General features: G+C 50.1%; 1 protein-coding gene across 2 annotated transcripts; it reads right to left on the bottom strand.

The window, feature by feature from the left end:
• Positions 1-1,067: 1,067 nt before the first annotated feature.
• Positions 1,068-20,545, bottom strand: LBP (lipopolysaccharide binding protein). 2 transcript variants are annotated; one of them, XM_079128281.1, is made up of 15 exons: positions 20,334-20,544; positions 18,384-18,498; positions 17,290-17,418; positions 15,196-15,351; positions 14,580-14,643; positions 11,463-11,526; positions 9,730-9,821; positions 9,073-9,249; positions 8,089-8,148; positions 7,300-7,467; positions 6,049-6,116; positions 5,537-5,579; positions 4,297-4,360; positions 3,447-3,523; positions 1,068-1,421 (listed from the first exon to the last, which is right to left on the bottom strand). In XM_079128281.1, the coding sequence occupies exons 1-15, from the start codon at positions 20,455-20,457 to the stop codon at positions 1,377-1,379; spliced, it is 1,446 nt and encodes a 481-aa protein (XP_078984407.1). In that variant the 5' UTR covers positions 20,458-20,544; the 3' UTR covers positions 1,068-1,376. The 2 variants fall into 2 exon arrangements, with proteins under 2 accessions (XP_078984407.1, XP_078984408.1); XM_079128282.1 differs by lacking the exon at positions 8,089-8,148 and having other exon boundaries at positions 20,334-20,545.
• Positions 20,546-21,846: the final 1,301 nt, after the last annotated feature.

The following is a 21,846-nucleotide window of genomic DNA, read 5'->3' as shown; positions in this document are numbered from 1 at the left end:
GCACACACTCTGGAGTTGGCCAGTCCCACACCTGGGCAGAGCAGGGTTTGCAGCACTGAGGAGCAGAGCTGTGGACAAGGCAGCTGGGCATAGGGGTGGGGGACCTCCAGCCCCTGACCAGGCCATCACGAGCAGAAATCCAGGGTCTCTGACCTCACACTCACTAAGGTCAGCAGTTTGAGGACCAAAGGATCTGGAGGGCAGAAGATCCCTGGTGAAGTTCGTTCTGGCCATCAAGTTCAGAGCCATGGGGGAGGAAGTGACCTACCCAAGGCCACAGACTGGAACTGGATGAAGCCTGAGCCCTCCGCCAGCTACCACAGGGACAAAGATGGGGAGGAACAATAAACAAAAGTAAAGAGGAGGGAGGAAACGAAGCCCAGGCGCACCCAGCCACCAGCTGGGAGACAACACATCGTCCCATCTTGGAACACATCTCTGTCACACACAGGGTAAATGGGTCTGTTCCCTGTGAATTATCTACTAGCCAGCAGCTCTATCCATCTGCTCATTAACACAATAATAAAAAATATCAAGCCAGCCTTCTGAGTCCCAGGCCCCGGGGTCTAACTACATAACTTGGAAATGACTCTTTATTAAGTCTGATCAAAGCCTCATTGTTCAGTAATTAGAAATCACGGCCTCTCCCTCCAGGCTTTGGGCTCATAAACAACAGTTGACTGAACTTTTTTGGGGGTGGAACCAAATCCCTTGCCAGATCCGTTTCCTCCTCACTTATACCAGCTTCAGTGGGGGTGGCAGGAGGCTGAGCTTTGGCTCTGGGAGACTCCTGGGCTCCTTGTCTGCAGTAGCAAGTGAGCGAGCAGATGTTGAAATGATCCTCTGGACTGAGACAGGACAAGGACTGAGTGAGGGACATCAGCACCAGGGCCTGCGCCGAGTGCTGTGCAGAGTCCCTTGCTCTCCTATTGAGGCCCCTCTAGCCATGGCCGCTAAGAAAGAGGGTGTGGTCGAGGTCTAGCCCATGTGGGGCTGACCAGCCAGAGACCCCTGAGGCCAGAAGAGGGCGAGCAATAAAGTAAGCAATTCTAGCCAGAACACCTTCATCGATTCGTCAATAAATATTTATTGAGGACTTACAAAGGCTAGGGTTCTGATATGGGATCAGATGGGGTGTAAAAAATACAGAGCCTACTCTTAAAGATGTCACAGGTCAGTGGGGGAGGGTGACCCAAACGGAGGAGAAAGTCGTCTGGAGCCACAGAGGGTCTGGTGCACCTGGCGAAGAGGAAGAGTGTGGGGGAAGGACCCCCAGAGCCGAGAACAGCCCTTCAGGAATCTCCGGAGATGTGCTGCACATCTGGAAATGTGACTGGCAGGTCCAGCTGTGGCCTCCGAGACCCATCTTCTTGTCCTCAAACTCTCATATACTGGACATTGGCACCCAAGAACAGGAAGTCCTAGAGGGAAGCAAGGCAACCTGGGATGGTAAAGAGCATCCACTACTCCAAAAAGATGCACCTGCCACAGGGGGAGAGCCCCCGGCCTGGGAAGCGCGGCTCTGCCAGAAACCAGGTCACTGCATAAATTGCGAGAGAGCCTGGCTCCCCAAGGTCTCCATAAAGCACGGCTTTTGCCAGGTAACTTCTCGGAGCAGCGATCTGCCTGTCACTTCCCAAGCTGCGTGTTCCTGGAAGGTCTCATAAATGTTCTTCGTGTCACCTAAATTATTTCCTCCTTGGTGAAGAACGCAAAATTGTGAGCTGCTGGGATTTACTCTCTCGCTCTTAAATTTCCATCTCCCGGAGGGGCGGGAACTCAGAACTCAAGGCAAAGCTCAGTTCTTTCCACAGTGATCCAAGCCCTGCCTTCGGTGGCCAGAAAAATGAACACCGGCGACCTCAGAATTTCAGTGAATATGGTACTATATAATAAATCTAATCTAATAAATCTAATAAATCATTGGCCTCTACCCAGGAAGACCTGGGCCACACCCCATTTTTACAACTGAGATCAACCGTGTGAATGATCATTCTGACTTTGCTTTCAGCTATGATCTTATTTCACTTGTGAACGAACGCTCAACAGTGGTTGGGTGTTAAGTATCTTGAGATCCAAAGGACTCTGGACATTTCTTTTTCAAATACAATAGCTGGCCAGTGTTTCCATGTCCCAACCACTTCCCTGACCTTCATTTCCTCTAATAGCTATTATTTGGGGGATGTTGACCATGGACCAGGCGCCAACGCAGGCGTGATGGCCACACGTCCACCAGTCCAGTCATCTGAGCCTGGAGGTGCTGTTCTAGAGAGATAGCCTGAAATCTGGGTGGACGGATGAACCATTAGGTGTCTGGCCAGGGAAGTAGCCGGAATAATGAAAAATCAGGCTTATTTCCTGGTTAAATCATTGGTTGATCTGCGGGGTGAGATGACGCACAGCTCTTTATCATCAGAAGGAAACTAGGGTGTGATAAGAGAACATGTAAGGAGTGATGTTAAGTTAAAATAAATAATGAAATAAAGGCAGATAGGAGCGCTAGCAATACAGGGGTCCAAACAAACACAAATTTTAAGAAGCACTTGGGTGGGGGTGAAGCACTGGAAAGAAATACACCAAAATCCAAACTGTGTTTGTAGTGGAGCAACGGGCTTATGGAAAATTTAAAAAAATGTTCGAATGGGGATGTGGCTCAGTTTCAGAGCACTTGGCCAACATGCATCAGGCCCTGAGTAGGATCGCCAGCACCAGCTCCCCCCACCCAAAAAAAGTTTGTATGTAAAATGGGGAACACGCCAAATACATATTTATAATACAGTTCTTCCACTTAAGAATTAAGAAGGAATTAGCTGGGCATGGTGGCACACGCCTGTAATCCCAGTGACTTGGAAGCCTGAGGCAGAGAATTGCAAGTTCTAGGCCAGTCTGGGCAATTTCACAAGACCCTGTCTCAAAATTAAAAATAAATAAATAAAAAGGGCTGGCGCTGGTGCTGGAGAGAGAGCTCAGTCGGTAGAGTGCTCGCCTTGCAAGCACAAGGCCCTGGGTTCGATCCCCAGCACCGCAAAAAGGAAAAAAAAAAGAAAAAGGGCTGGTGTTGTAGCTCAGGAGTAAAATGCTCCAGGGTTCAATCCCCAGGACTGCAAAATAGACAAATAAAAAGGAAATACTTAGAATTTACCAGAGGCCTTCAGAACCTGACCTGTTGGCAAGTCTAAGACATGCAGTATTTTCAAAGTGGAAACCCAGCTTCACCAAATGCCTCCTGCTCCAACAGAGCTGCTGCTTCTAAAGGACATCTGGATGGCCTTGTGGCACATTGCAAGATCCTGGAGCATCCAGCAATCCCAGCTCCAGGGCTGGACGGGGGGCGGGGGGCGGGGGGTGGGATCCCACCCGGTGGGATCCCACCCACTGACTTATGGTCTCCAAACCTGTTGGGCTAACCAACTTCCACCACCCCCAAGTCCTTAGAGCCCACTGACCTTGTGAATCTGAAGAACAAGGTCATGGAGCTGGATACGCCTTAGCAGAGGGAGCGGGAAGCCTTTGGCCAGTTTATCTGCAGGTGGTGACAATATTCAAAGAATGTGTTAAGAGATACAATTAGAGACTATTGTTTTTATGGAAGAATTGTGCTTTGCAAATTCTACACACAATACTAAGCATTCCCACTTAGGGATCAGCAAGGACTATGAGGTAGATATGATCATCATTTCCATTTCATACACAAGGAAACTGGGGCACAGAGAGATCAAGTAACTTGTCCTAGGTCACTCAGCTAGAAAATGGCAGAACTGGGGTTTGAACTTCAGAAGGCTGGCGGGGGAACCTAAGCTGATAGTCGTGGAGCGCTCTGGAGGGGGTAGCAGGTAGAGCAAGTGGTGACTACTCTCTGCCCTCCACCCGTCCTGCTTTATGTTGCAGCCAAATAAATCAACATCTCATGGAACCAGGGTTTGGGACTTTGTGCTTTATTGATTTTTACTACAGATTTGGGTGACTGACTGGGAAGTGTGCATCAAGGTGCCTGCCTGTGCCCCCAGCTATGAACTTGGTCCTCATCTTCGCTGGGAGGGGCACTTCCTGAGTCTCTCCTGTTCCCTTAAGAGGAGCACCAAAGAGTTGTCCCAGCTCCCAACCCCCATAGACCCTGGAGGGACTGAAGCCAAGGTCAACACCCCACCTCGCAGGCCACTGAGGCTCAGACTAGTGACTTTCCCAAGGCCACACAGCCCTCAGGGGAGCCCTGGTCCCCAACTCCGAGTCCAGCTCTCTTTCCCTCAAAAGGCACTGTCTACTTTTGACTTGGAAAAAATGGCTCTTGAGTCTTACCATTGACCTTGGGGTAGAGTGTCTCTCCAATGTAGTAGTTGAGCAGCGCCTCCAACATCTCCACCTGGTGGAGAACAGGAGAGGTGCCCCGTGATCCTGCAGGCCCGTGGCCACCAGTACGCAGCCCCACAGCTACCCAGGTGCCCACAGGGCGAAAGTCTTGAGAAACGCCATTTGCAGATAAATGCCTACATCCTGCTGCTATTTTACAAGCTATAACCATTTTGAGATGCACATTTATATGTAAGCAAGTAAATAGAAAAGGTTTGAGAGGCTGTACGCCCAGGCTTTCCTCTAGGAAGAGCACCACCCATTATCTTTAGTATTTAATATTTTTTAAAAAGTGAGAATATCTTCCTGAATTACTTGTGTAATTTTTAAAAATCAAATGCAGACTGGAATTCCCTACGAAAATTAGGATATACAACCTTGACCCGCCCACTATACACCAGGCGGGGGCTCAGAGCCTTACTAAGTCCCTTTCAGTCTTCACAAGAACCCTGCGAGGTTCCTATTGATCTCCCCATTTCACAGATAAGGAAATCGAGACCCACAGAATGGAGTGACTTAGAAACTGGACAGCAGGGCCAGGATTTGAACCTAAGTTGATCTGGGTGACGCTGGTTGCTTTTTATACATCTCTTGTGAACACATTAGGATGACTCTTGTGTCTTAACATGTGGCTGCTTCTCTTTATGGGACATTTTAACATGCTGTGTGCATGTACAACGTCAGCGTATCACGAGCTCATCCCTAATTCTCTGAAAGGAGTCATCCTTGGGACCCTGGGAGCAACATCCCTCCCCACAGTCTGTGTTTGCTACCACTTCGTAAGTGCTTAAGGAGAGTGGGGGAAGGACAGCAGGAATGAAGTGGTCGCTACTTTGAGCACCTGGATCCATCTATGCCTGAAACCTCCTGCCTTGGGTTTTCATGGTTAATGTTGCTATTTGTTTTTTAGTAATAAGACCCTATGGAGTCTTCCTCTGTGCCTAAGACAGGTTTGAGTTGGCTTTCTTTTCCTTGCAATTAAAATAATTATGTCCAATAGATCACGTAATTATTTATTATCTTATTTTGGGATATAACCGTTCTTGTTCCTAACTCTTGGGTTCTTGAGAAGTTCTATAGCTCCCTAGGGCAGAGATCTGCTCTTCTCTTTTTCTATTTCCAATTAAAGGTGCCACAGCAATTGCTTAGCATCTTAACCATGTCGGAAATAAAAACACCAATAACTTACATTGAATACTCCAACTTTGGATTCTTTCAGTTCCACTTGAACCCTAGAAAGAATCAGAGCAGATTCATAGACATGGGCATTGCACCCATGGGAACCCTAAGCAATATGGGGGTCCCAGAAAGGGGGAGGCATTGACTGAGGGTGGGGGTGAAAAGAAAATTAAGTATCTAAAAACAATGACACAATATTGGGAAGACAGAAGGGAGGTGGGGGTAGAGCGAAGAGCTCAATCTTGATCGCTTCAGGAAATTAATATAGCTGGTGTTCTAAAATTCATTAAGAAAAAAAAAAGATCAGTAAATTATTTAGAAATTTGAAATTTATGGGGGCAGGCCCAGCAGGGCAAGATAATTAGGCCAATTGGGATAAAATTTAAATTTCCTTCCCAAATGGTGGACCCCAACATTGATAGGAGAACCACACCACCCACACCCACCAGCCACAGAAAAGCAGCGACCGAGTCGGGGGAGCCCGACTGAGCATCCCGTGTGGGCAGGAGGAGGCTGACTTACTTTCCTGGGTTCAGGAACCCAGTGATCTTGCTGGTGTTGAAGGCCAACGTGGCGGATACATTAGTGGCCTGGAAAAGCCAGTGGGAGAAAACAGGTTTAAATGATGGCCATCGTCAATCCACGGAAAACGATGACCAGAGTCAGTAGTTGTCTTCAACAAATGGCTCAGTGGGTTCGAGTAGGAATCTTGCCCATAGGCTGTAGACCCCAGGGGCTCATGGTAGGTGCTCAATAAATGTTTGGACTTGGGCTCAAATGTTTTTACTTAAAATTGCTGACTGTGGCAGCAGTTAAACTTCGAACAGACTACCAAGAGACGGCGTAGAGTATTTATCCCTGGAGAGCTCTAAAAAGGATCATTGCTATCTATGTCCCGGCTAAGACTCAGCTCTAGTCATAATAATAATAAATTATATTTGATCTTGGAATATATGAACAACAAGAACAATTTTCATAGCAATAACAACACTCTCAAGTTGCAGATAACCCTTCAAGATGAATCACCCTCTTCCAGAGACCTGACTTGTTGAGTTTCAAACCTGAAACCTGCTCCATCTGGTGAGCAGGGGCCCCAAAGGACTCAGAACCCCTTCTCTATTAGACAGGGTCCATCAAGAAAGAAAAAAAAAACACTGTCAATATTTAATGTGGTTATCTAAGTGATGGAACCGCAAGAAGCCAGAAATGAGTTGTTGAGGCTGCTCAGAGATCAGCAGAGCCAGGAGGCTGCCTCCACCCCAGGCCAGAGGAAGAGAGGGTGGAACTGGAATTATGAGAGCCACCACCCAGGAGGTTAGTCCCTGCCAGTTTTTGCCCAAGGCAAAGAAAGAGGAAAAATAAACTCTGGTTTGATCCTTTCCACGCCCTCCATATCCTGATCTTGTCTCCCATTGGCTGATGTAGTTTGAGGTCGAGTGCAAGGGCCCCTGGGAAATGTAGTCTTTAGGTGTCAGCTACAGCTACAGAGCAAACAGGAGAAAGGCCCCCAAACCTTCCTGCTTGGAGGGAGATACCTATCTTAAATATGTCTGCAAATAGACACATAAATACCTTGATAATGAACACTGAAAAAAAATAATGGGGTGCTACAAGAAAAAGTGGCAAAATGTAAGATAGAGTGGGTTCAGAGCCAACAGGAAAGGCCTCAGTGAAGTAGGAGTTCTCTGAGACTGAAGGAATTAGCCAGAGGGTGAATGGGGAGAAGAGCATTCAGGAGGCGGGAACGGCATCTGCAAAGACTCGGAACCTTACCACACTGAGCCGGAAGACGGGCTCCTTGACGGAGTTAGGCAGGAGTACCACGGCCTCCATCTCCAGCTGGGGGGCCAAGGACAGTTTCCCGGGGCTGAAGTTCAGGAGTGGGGCCTGAACCACTGCTCCCCGGAGCTCCAAGTTCATGTTGGGGTACAGCCTACCTATCTGGGGGCAGAATTAGGAGATTATGTCAAGAGAAGAAAATAGGTCTGGAGGACAGAGAGAGCCACAGAAAGCTGAGGATGGGACCGAATGGTATGCTACGCCTCCATCCGTGGGAAAACGGTGGGGAAAGACACACACACTTTCCATTTATACATAGAATAGCGAAGAAAGAAAGACACACACACTCTGACCCTCTTGGTAAACTCGAGTTGAGGACTAGGAGCTGGGGACACCTGTGTGGTTGGGAGACTTTTCATTCTATACCATCTCTTGAAGGCTGAATCATGAGAATTCATTTCTCATTCAAAAAATAATTTTTAAAGCACTTGAACATCCTTGCACCCAAGCAAGCCCTCTGCGATTGCTAGATGTTGCTAATTAGGGGACCCTTGGTAGAACACACCAGCATTGCTTGGGTTCTTAGGTAACACCAGATGACTTGCATGGCCCCATGAGACGTGGGGCTCAGGCCGGTCACGGGCTCTGGAAGGAGCCCTGGTACCTGCAGCTCCCCAGCCTTCTAAATCCCGGTCAAGCTGAGAGGGAGGCAGAGGTTTTAAAGAGAAGCCTGGAAGTCTAGTGAGCTCAGCATGTACCCACGGAGGGTCCAAGGAGCCTTACCTGGGGGGCGAAGGCTCGGAAGAACTTGGTGGTCAGTCGGATGGTAGAGTCGGGTGGAATCTGCAGCAGAGAGACACAAAGAGGTTTTGGGGAGCTTTGACTTCTGTAAACTGGGCATTATAGCAATCCCCGCCTCTGGGCCACTGGGTGGGCAGAGCACACAACAGGTGCTCCACGAGACGTGATCACAGAGATCCTAGGCTGTGGGGAATCATCCCGAGGACTAAGCCACCCAGTCCATTCATCAGATGGTCCCCAGCGTTCTCCAGGGTAGACTGGATCATCCAAGTTAGAGCATGCTGTGATTTGCCCATCACCTGATGTTCAGGAGAGCGCCACTTTTATAAAGTGCTGCAAGAAACAACCTTTTGAATCCAGAGAAATACATGATTCACTATAAAAGTCAGTCTCCCTTATGCAAAGCTCCATTGAAGACAGTTGTTTTAGAGGTGTTAGGAAGACTTTGAATGGATCACTAAATTATGTACCCTTTTCACTTTGGCTACAAGGAAGCTCCTAGACAGATTTGTGATTAAAAAAAAAAAAAACAATTATTGGGAGCCAGTGTCTTCCTAATTGTGCTTTATGTCTCACTTGGTCTTATTTCATTTTCTATATAACCTTATGCTTTTATTAGGGTATCTATTATTTTGGTTCATTCACTAACATGTTTTTAATAAACCTCCAAGCATCATCAAGATGAGGAAAATTATAAATTAGAATAACAGCTCTAGACTAGGAGAAAAGCAGTATATAGACTGCAAAACCTTCTATAGTTGTTTTAAGGGAGAAAGAACTTTGAATTGGAGCTTCCTGGCAGCCAAAGTAATAAAGGGAACTTGGGCTAACTTACATTTTTTCTGGTCTTGATTTTTTAGTTATATAACTTACTATTTTACTGATGTAAACTGGAATGGAAGGGAAAAAAGAAAGAAAAATAAGTTATGTTGTCACTGGAGAACACTGTTCTGCCACGGTCCTCACCATGTCATCTGTGACGGAGAAGTTCAGGTACCCTGCTTGGTGGTACACCAGGCTGGCGGTGTTGAAGACATAGTCAGAGATGGCAAAGTAGACCATTCGGTCGTGGTCCTCAGGAAGACTCAGGGCAGGGGCCAGACAGGCCACTGAGGAGCGGTGATTAAGATGGAATATTTCACCCTGGGGAGACAGAGAGAGAGAGAGGTTCCAACTGGACTTCTCAAAGCCCAGGGACGTAAGAGCGCTGGACAGGGAGCCAGAGAGCCACCAGCCCAAGACAATGCCCGACACTCCCCCACTAAGACCTTTTCCTCTGGGCCAAGTGTGGTGTCTCCCTGAAGCTTTGGTTTATGAACCCACAGGATGGGATGTATGGGGCTGCCCTCTGTCACACCCGGGGCCAGCTCCGACCCGCCTCTTCTGCAGGGCGGGAAGGGAAAGGAGGAGGAGAAGGAAGACAGGACATGTCAGAACCTAAGGATGGTGAGACGCGGGAGCCGCCCAGCCCTGGGAACGCTCTCCACGTTGCCCACCCTCCCACAGTGGGTACCAGGGAGGTGAGACAGCTGAAGCTGGGAGGGAGACAGCCAGCAGCGGGCCCATCCTGAGGGCGCACCTCACCGGCACGACTCACCCCGGGCCCTGCTCCGAGGTCCTCACCTTAAACATCACATCCAGCATCTGGGCGGTTGCCCGAGGGGCCTCCATTAAACTGTAGTCGACACCTGCCATGCTGTCAATCTCTGCTATGACTGTGGACAGAGAGGGGCAGCCTTAGGGCCAGTGTGGCCTGTGACTGATGGGAAAGGGCAAGGGCTCTGGCCGGCTCACACGCCCTGTGACGCTCTCCAGACCCTGCACTCCACCTGGCTTGGGGCACACAACTCCTTCTTGAAGGAGGAGACCACGTGGGTCTTGTCTCACTGGTGGATAAGCCACGGAGAGGGGGTTAGGCTCAGCCTAGGGCCAAGGTAGTTTCCAGGGACACCCCAAGAGGAGCCCAACTGGGCAGCTGAAGCTTCATGCTGGGCCACATAACCAGGAAGGTCGGCATGTCCAGAGGCCAGACACTCCCCTCCAAGGCCCTGAGTAAACCAACGTTGCCCTGTCCCACGCAACGGTCACTGTGCCTTCCTGGGCCTCAGGAAAGAGGGTGTCAACAAGTACTTCATGGGGACATGGGGCCACAGCACCAGAGAACAGAGATGCTTTGCTGGGACTGTCCCTCCAAGCTTCACGCAGGCACCTGGGATCCGGGGACTCTGCATGTAGCTGATTATCCTGCAGATACACCTCCACGTGGGCAGAGAGGCACGTCCTAGGTGCCCCTGAAGCCCTGCTGGCACTAGCAATGGATGGAAGAACCCCCGATGTCCATTAGCTGGGATTGTTAAATCAGGGAAACTCCACAGAATGGACTACTACACAGCTATTAAAACAATGAAAAATGGAAAAGTCCGGAAAATTCTTTGGCAGGATCTCATAATGCTGAACCCTACCCACAACGTCACATTGGCCTGCAATTTCACTCCTAGGCATATACCCAAAGACATGCAGCCAACTGTACTGGAACATTCGTCTGAAACAGAAGCTCGCCCATGGCTGGCACATCAGAGTGGATAAATGAATGAAGGACAGTCTCCCAGTGGCGTGACCAAGTGCAGAGAATGAACTAGCTACACCGTAGGTAGCCTCGTGGTCTAACCTTGTATTTTAAAGAGATGAACAAAGAAAGCCTTTGGGTATTTGGGAAAGACTCAAAACATGGTATGATTCCAGTCCTGCCCTGAGTGCAAAACTACTCTTTGCAGGCGGAAGCTGGGGGAGTGGTTGCCCTTGCAGGCTGGGTAGTAACTGAAGGGGACAGAAAGGGCTCTGAAAGGCGAGCTGTGCTCTGCTTCTCAATCTGGGAACTGGCTGCCAGCATGCTCAGCGGATGAAAATTCTGGAAGCTGCCAGCTTACAACCCCGGCACTTTATTTTCTATGAAAATACTACCAAAAAAAGTTAAAAAAAAAAAAAGATTTCAATTTATGTGTGCTGACATAGAAGGTTCTCCAAGAGACAGAAATTGAAAAAGAAACAGGGTGGAGAACAAAGTGTGTGCTGGGTCCAGGAATAGATGTGCATTCACAAGGATGCACTCACACATATTCATGAACCAAAAGGAGACATTTGAGAACGCATATTCATATGCTTAGGTATATTTATATTTGTACACGCAAAAAATATATCTGGAAAGATACACCCTAAACAGAGCTTATCTTTTGGAAGGTAGGTTGGGGAGAAAAGGGGATTTTGGTTCCTTTCTACATTTCTGTCTTATTCAATGTTTTATGATGTACATATATGCTTTTGTAAAAATGAACAGAAATATAGTGTCCCTGTCCTACCTGGCAGGGTTTGGAGATAAGGCTGTAGGTCGGAGGTCACTGATTCCTTAACCATTTCACAAATCTGAAAACAAAACAAAACAAAACAAAACAAAGAAAGAAAAAGAAAAAAAAGGGAAGAAGAAGCCTAAGTGAGTTTCCCGGCTTTGGCCCGACACTGTTCTCCTACCTTTAGAAACATTATTCCACGTTTGCTCAGCCATCATTCAATCTACCAATATTAAAGAAGTGCGTGTCGTGGGCACTGAGGAAACATGAGAGACACAAAAACATGCAGGCCCTTGTGGACTCCAGCGGACTTCTGGAAGCCTGTGCCAAGGCAGGACATCTGAGCCACGTGACGGCACTGGCTGGAGACGCCGCCTGAAACTCCGTTATTGAGGCCATTTCTTCTGGGAGGCGCTGGCCTCCAAGAACTCAGAATTTAGAGAGCAACTAGAAAGGGCCCCGCACATAAATGTATAGGTATTGAGGTAAATGCAGGTTTTCTTTTTAAAATTTTGTATTAGGGATTGAACCCAGAGACATTTAAACCACTGAGTGACATCCCCAGCCCTTTTTATTATTTATTTATTTATTATCATTATTTTTTTGTGGTACTGGGGATTGAACCCAGGGCCTTGTGCACGTGAGGCATGCCCTCTACCAACTGAGCTATAGCCACGGCCCTTTATTTATTTATTTACTTATTTTTTATTTTGAGGCAGCGTCTTGCTAAGTTGCTGAGGATGGCCTCAAACTTTCAAACCTCCTGCCTCAGCCTCCAGAGTTGCTGGGATTACAGGCGTGAGCCACCAAGCCCGGTATGGGGTTATATCCTGACTTCCCTTTGTAGCTGCCCCCATTCCTGGGGAAGGAGGTTACCAGGAAGGAGCTGCCAGAAAGCAAAGAAAGGGGTGGTGGGGAGGGTTCCTGCAGGGCTGCTGGGGCACCGGGCCTCAGCTGGGATGCTTCCCTTCCAGTTTTCTTTCAGACAGCCTTTCATCAAACCACCCCCAAAGCCCTGAGCCTGGATGTCCCCCTTCTTCAGGGACCTGAAGGATGGAGGATGGGAGGCACAGGGGGCCTCTGTCCCATGTGCACAGTAGGGTCTCCTGGGGAGGTAGAAGGGGGTTAGTTGAGGCTGTAGCCTCAAACAAGCTCAGGTTCAAATCCTGCTTAGTCCTCACTGGTTGTATGGCCTTTGAAGAATTCCCTTTGCCTTTGGGTCTTTACCCGCAGGATCCTAAGAAAGAATGTGAGTCTGCATCACCCAGAGACTTCCTGTTCTTACCTCTGCTGGTTCAGAAACCACGCCCCACCCTGAGGGAGGAATCAGCACAGTCCTGAACCAGGCTCCTGAGAGAACGGCCCTGGGAGAAGGAGCTTTCTAAAGACCCACAGGATCAGGGTCCAGGGAGAGCCCCGACTTTCCCAGACCTCAGCCCTTTCAAGGCCTTTGGCATAGGGGGCCCCACATCCTGGGGGGATCCTAGCCTCACTTCTCAGCAGCCAGGTGTCACTCGGCAAGTGACTCCACTTCTCAGAGCCTCCTCTGTCAAATGTGTAAAGTGGTACTGCCTTCAAAAGTTGAGGTCAAGACTGGGCTTCATGTTGCCTGCCTCCGATCCCAGGGTCTCAGGAAGCTGAGGCAGAAAGATGGCAAGTTTGAGGCCAGCCTCAGCAATTTAGCAAGACCTTGTCTCAAAATTAAAAATAAAAAAGGGGCTGGTAATATAGCTCAGTGGTAAAGCAACCTGGGTTCATCCCCTAGTACTGAAAAAAAAAAAAATTGAGGTCAAGATCCAGGGAGCTACATGTGTCAAGGGTTTAGTTTATTATTCCTGGTCAAAACACAGGCTTTTATAAATAAGAATAGTTATGCAATAACATATTTTGCATTCCTTGTGTTAATTTATAAAAATAATTATTATATTACTTATTATTGTGATAACATAATTAATTGTAACACATTACTATTGTTATATAACATTATTTCTAATTGTCATTCTCACCATCATCAACTGGGGAGTGGAAGTCAGCAATATGGCAACAGGTGCCTGAATAGGAGGTGGCCATATTTCTCAAGTTCACTTAGACCCCAGGACCCCAGAACTAGAAGAGAAATGTTGCAGCTTGTATCACCATGTGGGGTCCGCCTGCCATTCCTGATTCAACCACTAGGGGCTGCTCAATGCCAGCAGAGGTTGGACTTAACAGCAGCGGGGCGTGTGTGTGTGTGTGTGTGTGTGTGTGTGTGTGTTTTCCTTTCCTCCTTCATAGCTTTCTCCTTCTGTAATCTGTGTTATAAGCACAACTCTGGTGTGCAGTATGTCAGAAATGGGATTTTGATGTGCAAGAGCGTTTGGAGGGACTGAAAATTAATGAAATCTTTATTTTTAGCCAAAGATTACAAAATCTGAAGAGTTCACTCTCCCTCCCCCCCCAGTATTAGGGGTTGAACCCATTGAACCCAAGGGTGCTTTCGACTGAACTATATTCCCAGCCTTTTCTAAATTTTATTTTGAGACAGGATCTCTCTAAGTTGCCCAGACTGGCCTTGAACTCATGATCCTTCTACCTCAGCCTCCAAAGCAGTTGGGATTACAAGTGTGCACCATCCATCGTGCCCCACTCACGTAATTTTTTTAATGGGTAAAAAATCATAATTTTTTTTAACAGGTCACTGCCTCTTCATCCAGGAGAAGTGCTCAAGAGCTAGTCCATTTTCTACCTCGCTCAAGTGCTCTCTGAAGTGACCTGCCTGGTCTCCTCAGGCACTGAGTGTTGACTTCCTTCTTGACTCTGGGGAATGGAAGGCAGTGTGGGGCAGTGAGCAAGGCCAAGCAGGGGGAGTGGCTGGAGTCTCTGCTCCCCAGCTCTCCATTTCACCCTTGGCCAAGCATCTAACCATTTTCTGCCTAACCGAATGGACTTGGAATTCAGAGACCTGAGTGTTGTCCCCAGCTCTACCACATATTAGCTCTGGGACAGGGGGAGTCATTTGTCATCTCTGGGCCATGGGCCCATGCATGTCCAAACCAGCCCCCATGACCCCAACTTGGGCCAGAAGCCCGTGAGGACACCCCCTGGTCCTTGCCTGACTCTGCAGGCGGCTGGTGGCCTTGACATGCTTACCTTGGTCTCCAACTCTCTTCGAAACTTGGACTCGATCTGGTTGTGGAAGAGGTTCAGTAGCCACCTGGCAGGGGACACAGTGCACAGTTGGCTGCCTGGCAGCAGGGGCAGGGGAGCCAGGCCCAGCCCATCCAGTGCCTTGCTGTGCCCCAGAGTCCTGGCACACCCATTCTGGCTCCCTGCATCTGGCTTCTCAGCCACATGCTGTGCCAGGATCAAGTTCAGTGGATGGTGGTGGCGGGATGTGGGGGTGGTCTCAGGAATCCACAATTTTCTAATCAAGGAAACTGAGGCTCTGAGAGAGGAAATGGCTTGACCGTGGACTTATATATTTTTATGCCTTCCTTTAGCCAAGAGCCTCCATATCTGCCAACAACCAGATTTCATGTGCTTGACAGAGGACCCCTACAATTTTGTGTGCGTGTGTGGAAATGACATACCAGTACTCCTGGTTTGAACCTGCATCTGTTCTTTGCAACAGGAACCCCTAAATGATCCCATATGCTGTGTGTGCATCCCACCTGGATGTTCACGCTTCTCAGTGCTAGGCTGGGGGCTGGATGGGGCATGGGCTGAAACCAGGGGTCCAGCTGGCAGTGTCCCAATGGTGACTTACTCCAGATCTCCTGATATGTCCACACCCACATCACGGATGTGGCTGCTGCAGCTGGAGGTAGTGACCGTGGGCCTCCCTGAGGGCTCGCTGCCCAACAGGAGCTTGACAGAAATGGTGATGCTCTTGACGTGCAGGTCAAAGGAGCCTTGCAGTTTCCTGGAGGGGACAGAGGAGCGAAGGTCAGTTCCCAGACGGAGATCTGCCACCTTTTGGAGAGGAAGTGGAAAGCTCAATTCTTCCCCCAAATCAGTGGAGCTGAGCACATATTTAAGAATGAATAATAAACAAAAAGGACTTAACCAGTAAAAGATCTGGAAGAAAGCCCGGGGACAATATTCACAGTCAGGGATGGGTACAGACACTTCCGGCATGATCCGAGTCTCCTGAGCCATAATGGAAATGACTGATAAACTCCCAGCATGGAAAATCAAAGCTTCAGTGAACAAAAATGCAATATAAAACAGTTGCATCGTGGGAGAAAGAGCTGATTTCCTTAATAGACAAAGAACAAGTTAATAAGGAGAGGAGGAAACAACTGGAAAGAAAATTTAAATGATCCAAGAGAGGAAGCAAGTTCAATGGCAAGTAAGCATCTGAAAAGGCCGTAGAAGAAACATAGCGACGAGGCCAGTGTTCACCTGGAGAGCAGGAAACCAAGTCTTACTGCCCAGTGCCGTGAAGACACGGGGACGCGGAGCCTGCAGAGGGCGCACTGGCACCACTTTCCGGAAACACCCAGCAGGATGGATCCTAGTTCTAACACACATACTCTTTGGACCAGCAATTTCACTTCTACGCCTGATCCTGGGGCTCCTCCTGCCCAGATGGATGAGGGGGTCAGCTCATTTTCAGAGCAATGAAGGGACAACCCAAGGTCTGCTGAGTAAGTCGTGGGCCTCCGTGCTCGGCTGCCTCTAGCAAGCCGGGCCTCCCCTGCAATGCACACGCAGCCATCCATCAAGAGGAACGAAAGCCGGGTGCAGGCTGTGCTGGGGATGAGCCTCGAGAAGATGCCAAGGGAGAGGATCCAGAAATGTCACCAGGTGTAGGACTCCACTGGTGTGAAATACGCAGAATGGGGAGACCCACAGACAGCAGACAGGTCGGGGGTCGCCTGGGGCTGGAGGACGGGAACCGCAGACAGACTGTTTAAAGGCATGGAGGCTTATTCTTGAGGTCACCCAGCTGGGAGTGGCCTGCCCTTCTGCTATGGCCCCAACGGCGTCCTCCCCAAATCCACATGTTGAAGCCCTAACCCCAGTACCGCGGAATGTGACCGTATTTGGAGAAACGGCCCTTGAAGAGGCCACTAGGTTGGGCTCTACTCCCCTCTGACTGGCGTCCTCATAAGAGGAGACTAAGACACAGGGAGGGACACAGGCCTTCAGATCAGAGGAAGACCAGGTGAGGACACTGAGAACAGGTACCATCTGCAAGCCGAGGAGAGAGGCCTCAGGACAAACCAGGCCTGCCCACTCCTTGACCTTGGACTTCCAGCCTCCTGGATGTGAGGCAGTTCTATGTGAGCCCCAGTCTGCTTGTTCTGGAGCCCTCGCCGGCTCAGACACCTCTGTCCAAGCTCCTCTGAGGTCAGAGGATTGATCAAGGTGCCAGAGGGGCAGTGGCCCCGAGGCTGCCCTTGGCCAATAGCAGAGGAAGATGGGGTAAGGCGGTGAGCTGGGTAACTCAGGGGCGTGTCCCCCGACCGTCCCCATTGCACCACACTCTGACCAGGCTGACTTCCCTCCCTGCCAGGACTCCCTTCTCCCTCTCCTGTGGACTTTTGCTTAGAACACACCCCCAGATCAAGTGCTCACCCCAGAAGTCTTGCCTTTGGGGTCTGCATCTGTGGGAAGCCAACTGGGAAGACACACAGGGAACACTGAGTTCCCTTGGCCCCACAGGGGTGAGCCTGGCCCCTTTAGGAGATAGACTCAGACAGGAAAGGTCATGCCTCCAAGTGCCAGGATTCAAACCCCTATCTGCTTCCGGGCACAGGCTCCCTGTGTGCATCATGAGGCCTTTGATGAGCCAGGAAGGATGGGATGAAGGCCCAGGCAAGGGCCCGAGGACCTGGGCACAGAGCCAACTTACACGAAGGACTTGCGCACCTTCCACCGGCCCTGGACCTGTATGAAGGAGTCGGCGATGGACAGACTCAGGCCCCCATCAGCCAGGGGCTTCAGAGCAGAGCCGCGCAGCTCACAGGCATGGATGTCCAGGCTGCAGGGAGAGACCGGAGGGAGGTCAGTGCTGAGCAGGGACTAGCAGCACTGCTTTCGGCAAGCACGCGGCTCCCCACCTACTGAGCCCCAGTGTGACCAGGCTGAGCACCCTCCTGTCATCCAGGGGTCTACACAGGTTTTGTTCCCTTTTCACAGAGGAAGAAGTAGAACCCGAGGAAGAGACGCCATTGCTCACAGTGGGATCAGACCTCACGGATCTCGGGGTCCTGGGTGGCGTCTGGGGCGGGGTCTGCAGACGGACTGCCTGGGCTTGCAGCTCCTTCCCCACTCCCTCAACACGCCCAGGCGGGAGAAGCAAATTCAAGGCCGGCTGAGGCCACCGGAAAAGGAGGCATGGAAGAGGCCATCCTTGGGGAAGAATGGTCACATCCATTTCCCTTGCCTGGCGCATGATAGGAGATCAACAAACGTGATTTTAAAAGGAAGAAAGGAAGGAAGAGGTCAGTGGTGGTGAGCAGGGAGGGGAATGACCACGCTCCCTCCATTGCCCATCCTTCAAAAAGCGCTTCACTCCTCTTTATAAGCACGAGCTGCTCATGCCTAGTGACCCGCTAAAGTCTCCCCTCCAAGGCCAGCTCCCCTGGGAAGCCTTCCCCGACTCCCCCATCTGCAAAAGGCAGCACTAGGCATTGGGCTACTGTTTTTAAAGTTTGTCTAGTTTCCCTTCTGGGCTATTGGATCCTGGGTTATCACCCGGAGGGAGGAAGAGGCAGGGACCCATTTTGCAGATAAGGAAATGGAGGCTCAGGTCACACAGCCAGTTTTCTTTAATATTTGCTGCGTGATGAAGGAAGGACCTCAGTCCTCTCCTTTGGAACTTCCTGAAGAATTATCCACTGTGTGCCCCAAAGAGGTTCCCCAGCCCAGACCTGGGACTCTGTCTCCCTCCCTCTCCAGAGGCCTCCCCAGCGACGCAGGAGCCCCAGAGAAGGGGAGAACCACCTGTGAAACTCATAGTGACCACGGCCCGCAAACTTGATCTTGAAGTCCCCGGTGAAGTCAGGCAGTGTGATCTCACGCAGCTCACTCTGCAGGACCACCAGCCCCTCTCTGGCCGCTGTGGACAGGGAAAAATCAGGAGTAGCTTGGTCTGCTTCCCTCCCCTGCTCTAAACTCTTCAGTGGCTCCCACTTGCCCTGGGGAGAGAGGCCAACTTCCTTATCAGCACTAATCCCAGCTCTAGGTTATGGAGTGCCTCTGCCAGGGAGTAGGGGACCCCAGGCTGTCCTAGCTCCCACACTGTGTTCTTACACCTGGGCCCATTTTACAGACAAGGAGACAGAAGGCCTTTGCCAACATCTCCCTCAGGGAAGGAGTCCCAGGCACAGGGGTGGGTGACCTTCTTCTCTCCTCCTTGGCATTCGGCCTGTGTAGAAGAGACTGGAAAGATCTTAGGGCTACCGTCCTGACTTTTTCACATCTTTCTAATCAAATGACTTTTCATGAGTCCCTGAGCTTGACTTTTCTCTGTTTGTCAAAGAGCAGTGATCTCTCTGGGGCAGGGAAGGACCAAAGGGTGTTATAAATGCAAAACAAAACAGCGACCGGGAGGACAGCAAGCACCCACAGCAGGGGCCGGGCATGCAGCAGGGGCTCAGTAAATGCCCATGACAGCCAAGTGGGGCTTACATTATTAAAAGTACGGCAAGAACCAACATGTCCAACTTTAGAGGACCGGTCACATAAACATGCTACTTCTGCACAGTGGAAGGGAACAAAAGACAGACCCCCCTCGTCAGGGTTTCCATACACACAGTGGTGAGTAGGCCTCGCTGTCTGTTCTGTCCCTGCAGCGCCTGTGCACACAGGTGACGGGAGGGAGGCCTCTCTGACCTCTCTGCAAGCTTGCTCTCTTCTTCCTGGCAAATGCACGTGCAGGGTCCCTGCTATGGTCGGGATATGAGGTGTCCCTCAAAAGGCTCATGTTAGGAGCAAGGTTCAGGGGTGACCGGTTTAGGCCGTGAGAACTATAACCTGATTAGTGAAGAACCGGAAAGGACCCACTGGGCGGTCACTGCAGGCAGGGCGGGGCTGGGGGAGGCAGGTCACTGGGGGCATGCCTTTGGGTTTCTATCTTGTCCCTGGAGCCCAGATGTCTCTGCTTCTGGCCACCATGAGTGGAGCCACTTTCCTCCACCATGCCCTCCACCATGATGCTGTGTCTCATCCGAGGCCCAGAGCAATGGCGTCAGCCGACCACGGACTGAACCTGTGAGCCCCAGATAAACGCCTCCTTCTCTATGTTGTTCTGGTCAGGTCTTTTGGTCACAGTGATGAAGAGCTGACTCACACAGCCCCTCTGCCTGGAGGGCTACACTTCGTCCCTGGGTAAATCCCCCTCTTTTTTACCTCATCTCCTCCTGGAATCTGTCCCTGATTTTCCTTTTTGCCCCTAGCCAGCCTGGGACCCCCAAACCCCCACCCGACCAAGGGAATGTTCTTACCTCCATCTGACAGATAATGCAACTTAGGCTTCACAAATGTGCTTTGTTTAGCAAATTTTAAAACAACAGTCTTACTTTTATCTGTTCTTTAAAGTCAGGAAATACTATACATAAAGGACCTTAATAGGCACTAATCTTAAAGGTATTGCTAAGTATAAAATAGGCCATGGGACACCACCCAGTTCCCCACGGAGCACCCCGAACCCTCCAGTCTCCACCTGTCCCCACAGGTGACTGCCATTCTGACATCTGGGTGGGAAAGTCAGCTAACATAAGTAATGTGCCCAAGTCACACAGCTGGTGGGCGACCAGGCCAGAATCCCAGCCAGGGCTGCCTGACCTCCAGGAAGGTGGTCCCACCCCAGGGACAGTGACTTGTCTGGGCCTCTGCTGGGCCCAGAGCAGTCTGGCGTTGGGTGCAGAGTCCCGCCAACACGCAGCCTCTTACCGTAGTCCAGGCCTTTGTCAGTGATCCTGGCCACCAGGCCAGGGTTGGCGCCCAGAGCCCCTGGGGTGGGCGTGAGCAGGAACCCCAGCAGGGTGGACAGCAGGGCCCTGGCCAAGGCCCCCATCCTGGATTCTCAGCAGAGTAGGCCGGGACTGTGGGACGGTGGACAGGCCTTGCTCTCTTAAGTAGCCAAGGCCAGAGGGTCAGGGGTGGTTCCTGAGGGAGGGCGGGCTCCTGGGAGCCGGAAAGGGAGGCCCAGGGACGGGAACCTGCTTGCGACACTGCTGAAGTGTTGGGGTCACGGTCACACTTAGCAGCCTGCTATTTATTGTTGCTTGGGTTAGAAGGAAGGACGGGCTGGTCCTGAGTAGTCACTGCCTGGCCTCCCCACACAAGACCCCACATCATCAGAGGATCTGCCTCCCCAGCCAGTCTCCTAAGAACTCCGCTTGGAAAGTTGGGTGCTACCAACGAGGAAACCAAGGCTCAGAGAGCCTCCTGGCTCACTCAAAATCACTGGGAGGGAAACCAGGTCCAGCACCTTACTGACTCTCCTTCTTTGCCCTCGATGTTCAGTTTATTTTCTGTTTCCTCCCATCAGGAAACAGGCTTTTGTAAAACTCAAAGGTGGTGCTATGTTCTGGAAGGCAACTTGGCAAATCTTTAAACATGAATCCCCAGCACTGTAAAAAATCCCCACCACCAAAAATTCTCTTTAAGCAGCCATGTACCCTCTGACCCAGTGATCCTACCTCTGGAACTTGTCCCTCTGTACATAATGAAGTCGGGGTGTAAAGAGGTCACTGCATGAGGTGCCCAATGCTGTGACAGTAGGCAGGGGGAGTACTGAGACCCAGCCTGAGGTGTCCAGGAGAGGGGCCTCAGCTGTATGAATGATGATTCAGCCATTTAAAGTGGGGCTGCAGGGATAAATGCATCTCTTGATAAGGAAAGAGGTTCATGAACCACCAGTTTCCTCTGGCACCAGATAGTAAGTCTCTGTGTCTTTGATCAAAATCAGTCTGGAAAATATTTAGCACGAAGCTAGGAGGGTTTGGGTGGGTAAGATTATGGATATTTTAAAAATTCTTTTTGCTCCTTGGTATTTAACCTTATTATTCTTGGGATGTGGTCCTAAGTGTATATTACATTTGCAGTTAAGTGAAGATAATGAAATTTTATTTTGGGAAACAAAACATATACTGGGGATTGTATTTGATGTTTGGAGTCTCGCCCTAGCATTCCCTGTTTGTGAGTTTTGTTCTGCCTCTGCCACCAGGAAGCCTTCCCTGACTACCCCTACAAGTCCCTGCTTAGAGAAAGGTCCCAGAATCCTTTGCACTTTTTCCAGTGTAGTGTTAACCACTCTCTGCCTTGTGGTAATTGAGGTCATTTAGAAATATGCCCACAGATTTTCTGACACTCCTTCCATCAAAAGGGGAAGTGTCTGTCTTCTTCCTGTGAGACTGGGAGGCCTTTGTATCTGCCTGAGACTGAATGTGGTGGAGTCACA

The sequence above is a fragment of the Sciurus vulgaris genome, assembly GCF_902686455.1.
Source record: "Sciurus vulgaris genome assembly, chromosome: 2".
Taxonomy (NCBI): Eukaryota; Metazoa; Chordata; class Mammalia; order Rodentia; family Sciuridae; genus Sciurus; species Sciurus vulgaris.
The sequence above is the reverse complement of the archived record's forward strand: the minus strand, read 5'-3'. Positions and strand labels throughout refer to the sequence as shown.

Coding starts and splice junctions, on each gene's coding strand:
- LBP (XM_079128281.1), bottom strand. CDS start 20,457: ATGGGGGCCTTGGCCAGGGCCCTGCTGTCCACCCTGCTGGGGTTCCTG. Junction 9,250..9,729: donor TGCTGGATGTGATGTTTAAG/GTGAGGACCTCG, acceptor CTGTCTCCCCAG/GGTGAAATATTCCATCTTAA. Junction 8,149..9,072: donor TCTCCGTCACAGATGACATG/GTGAGGACCGTG, acceptor TCTCTGCTGCAG/ATTCCACCCGACTCTACCAT.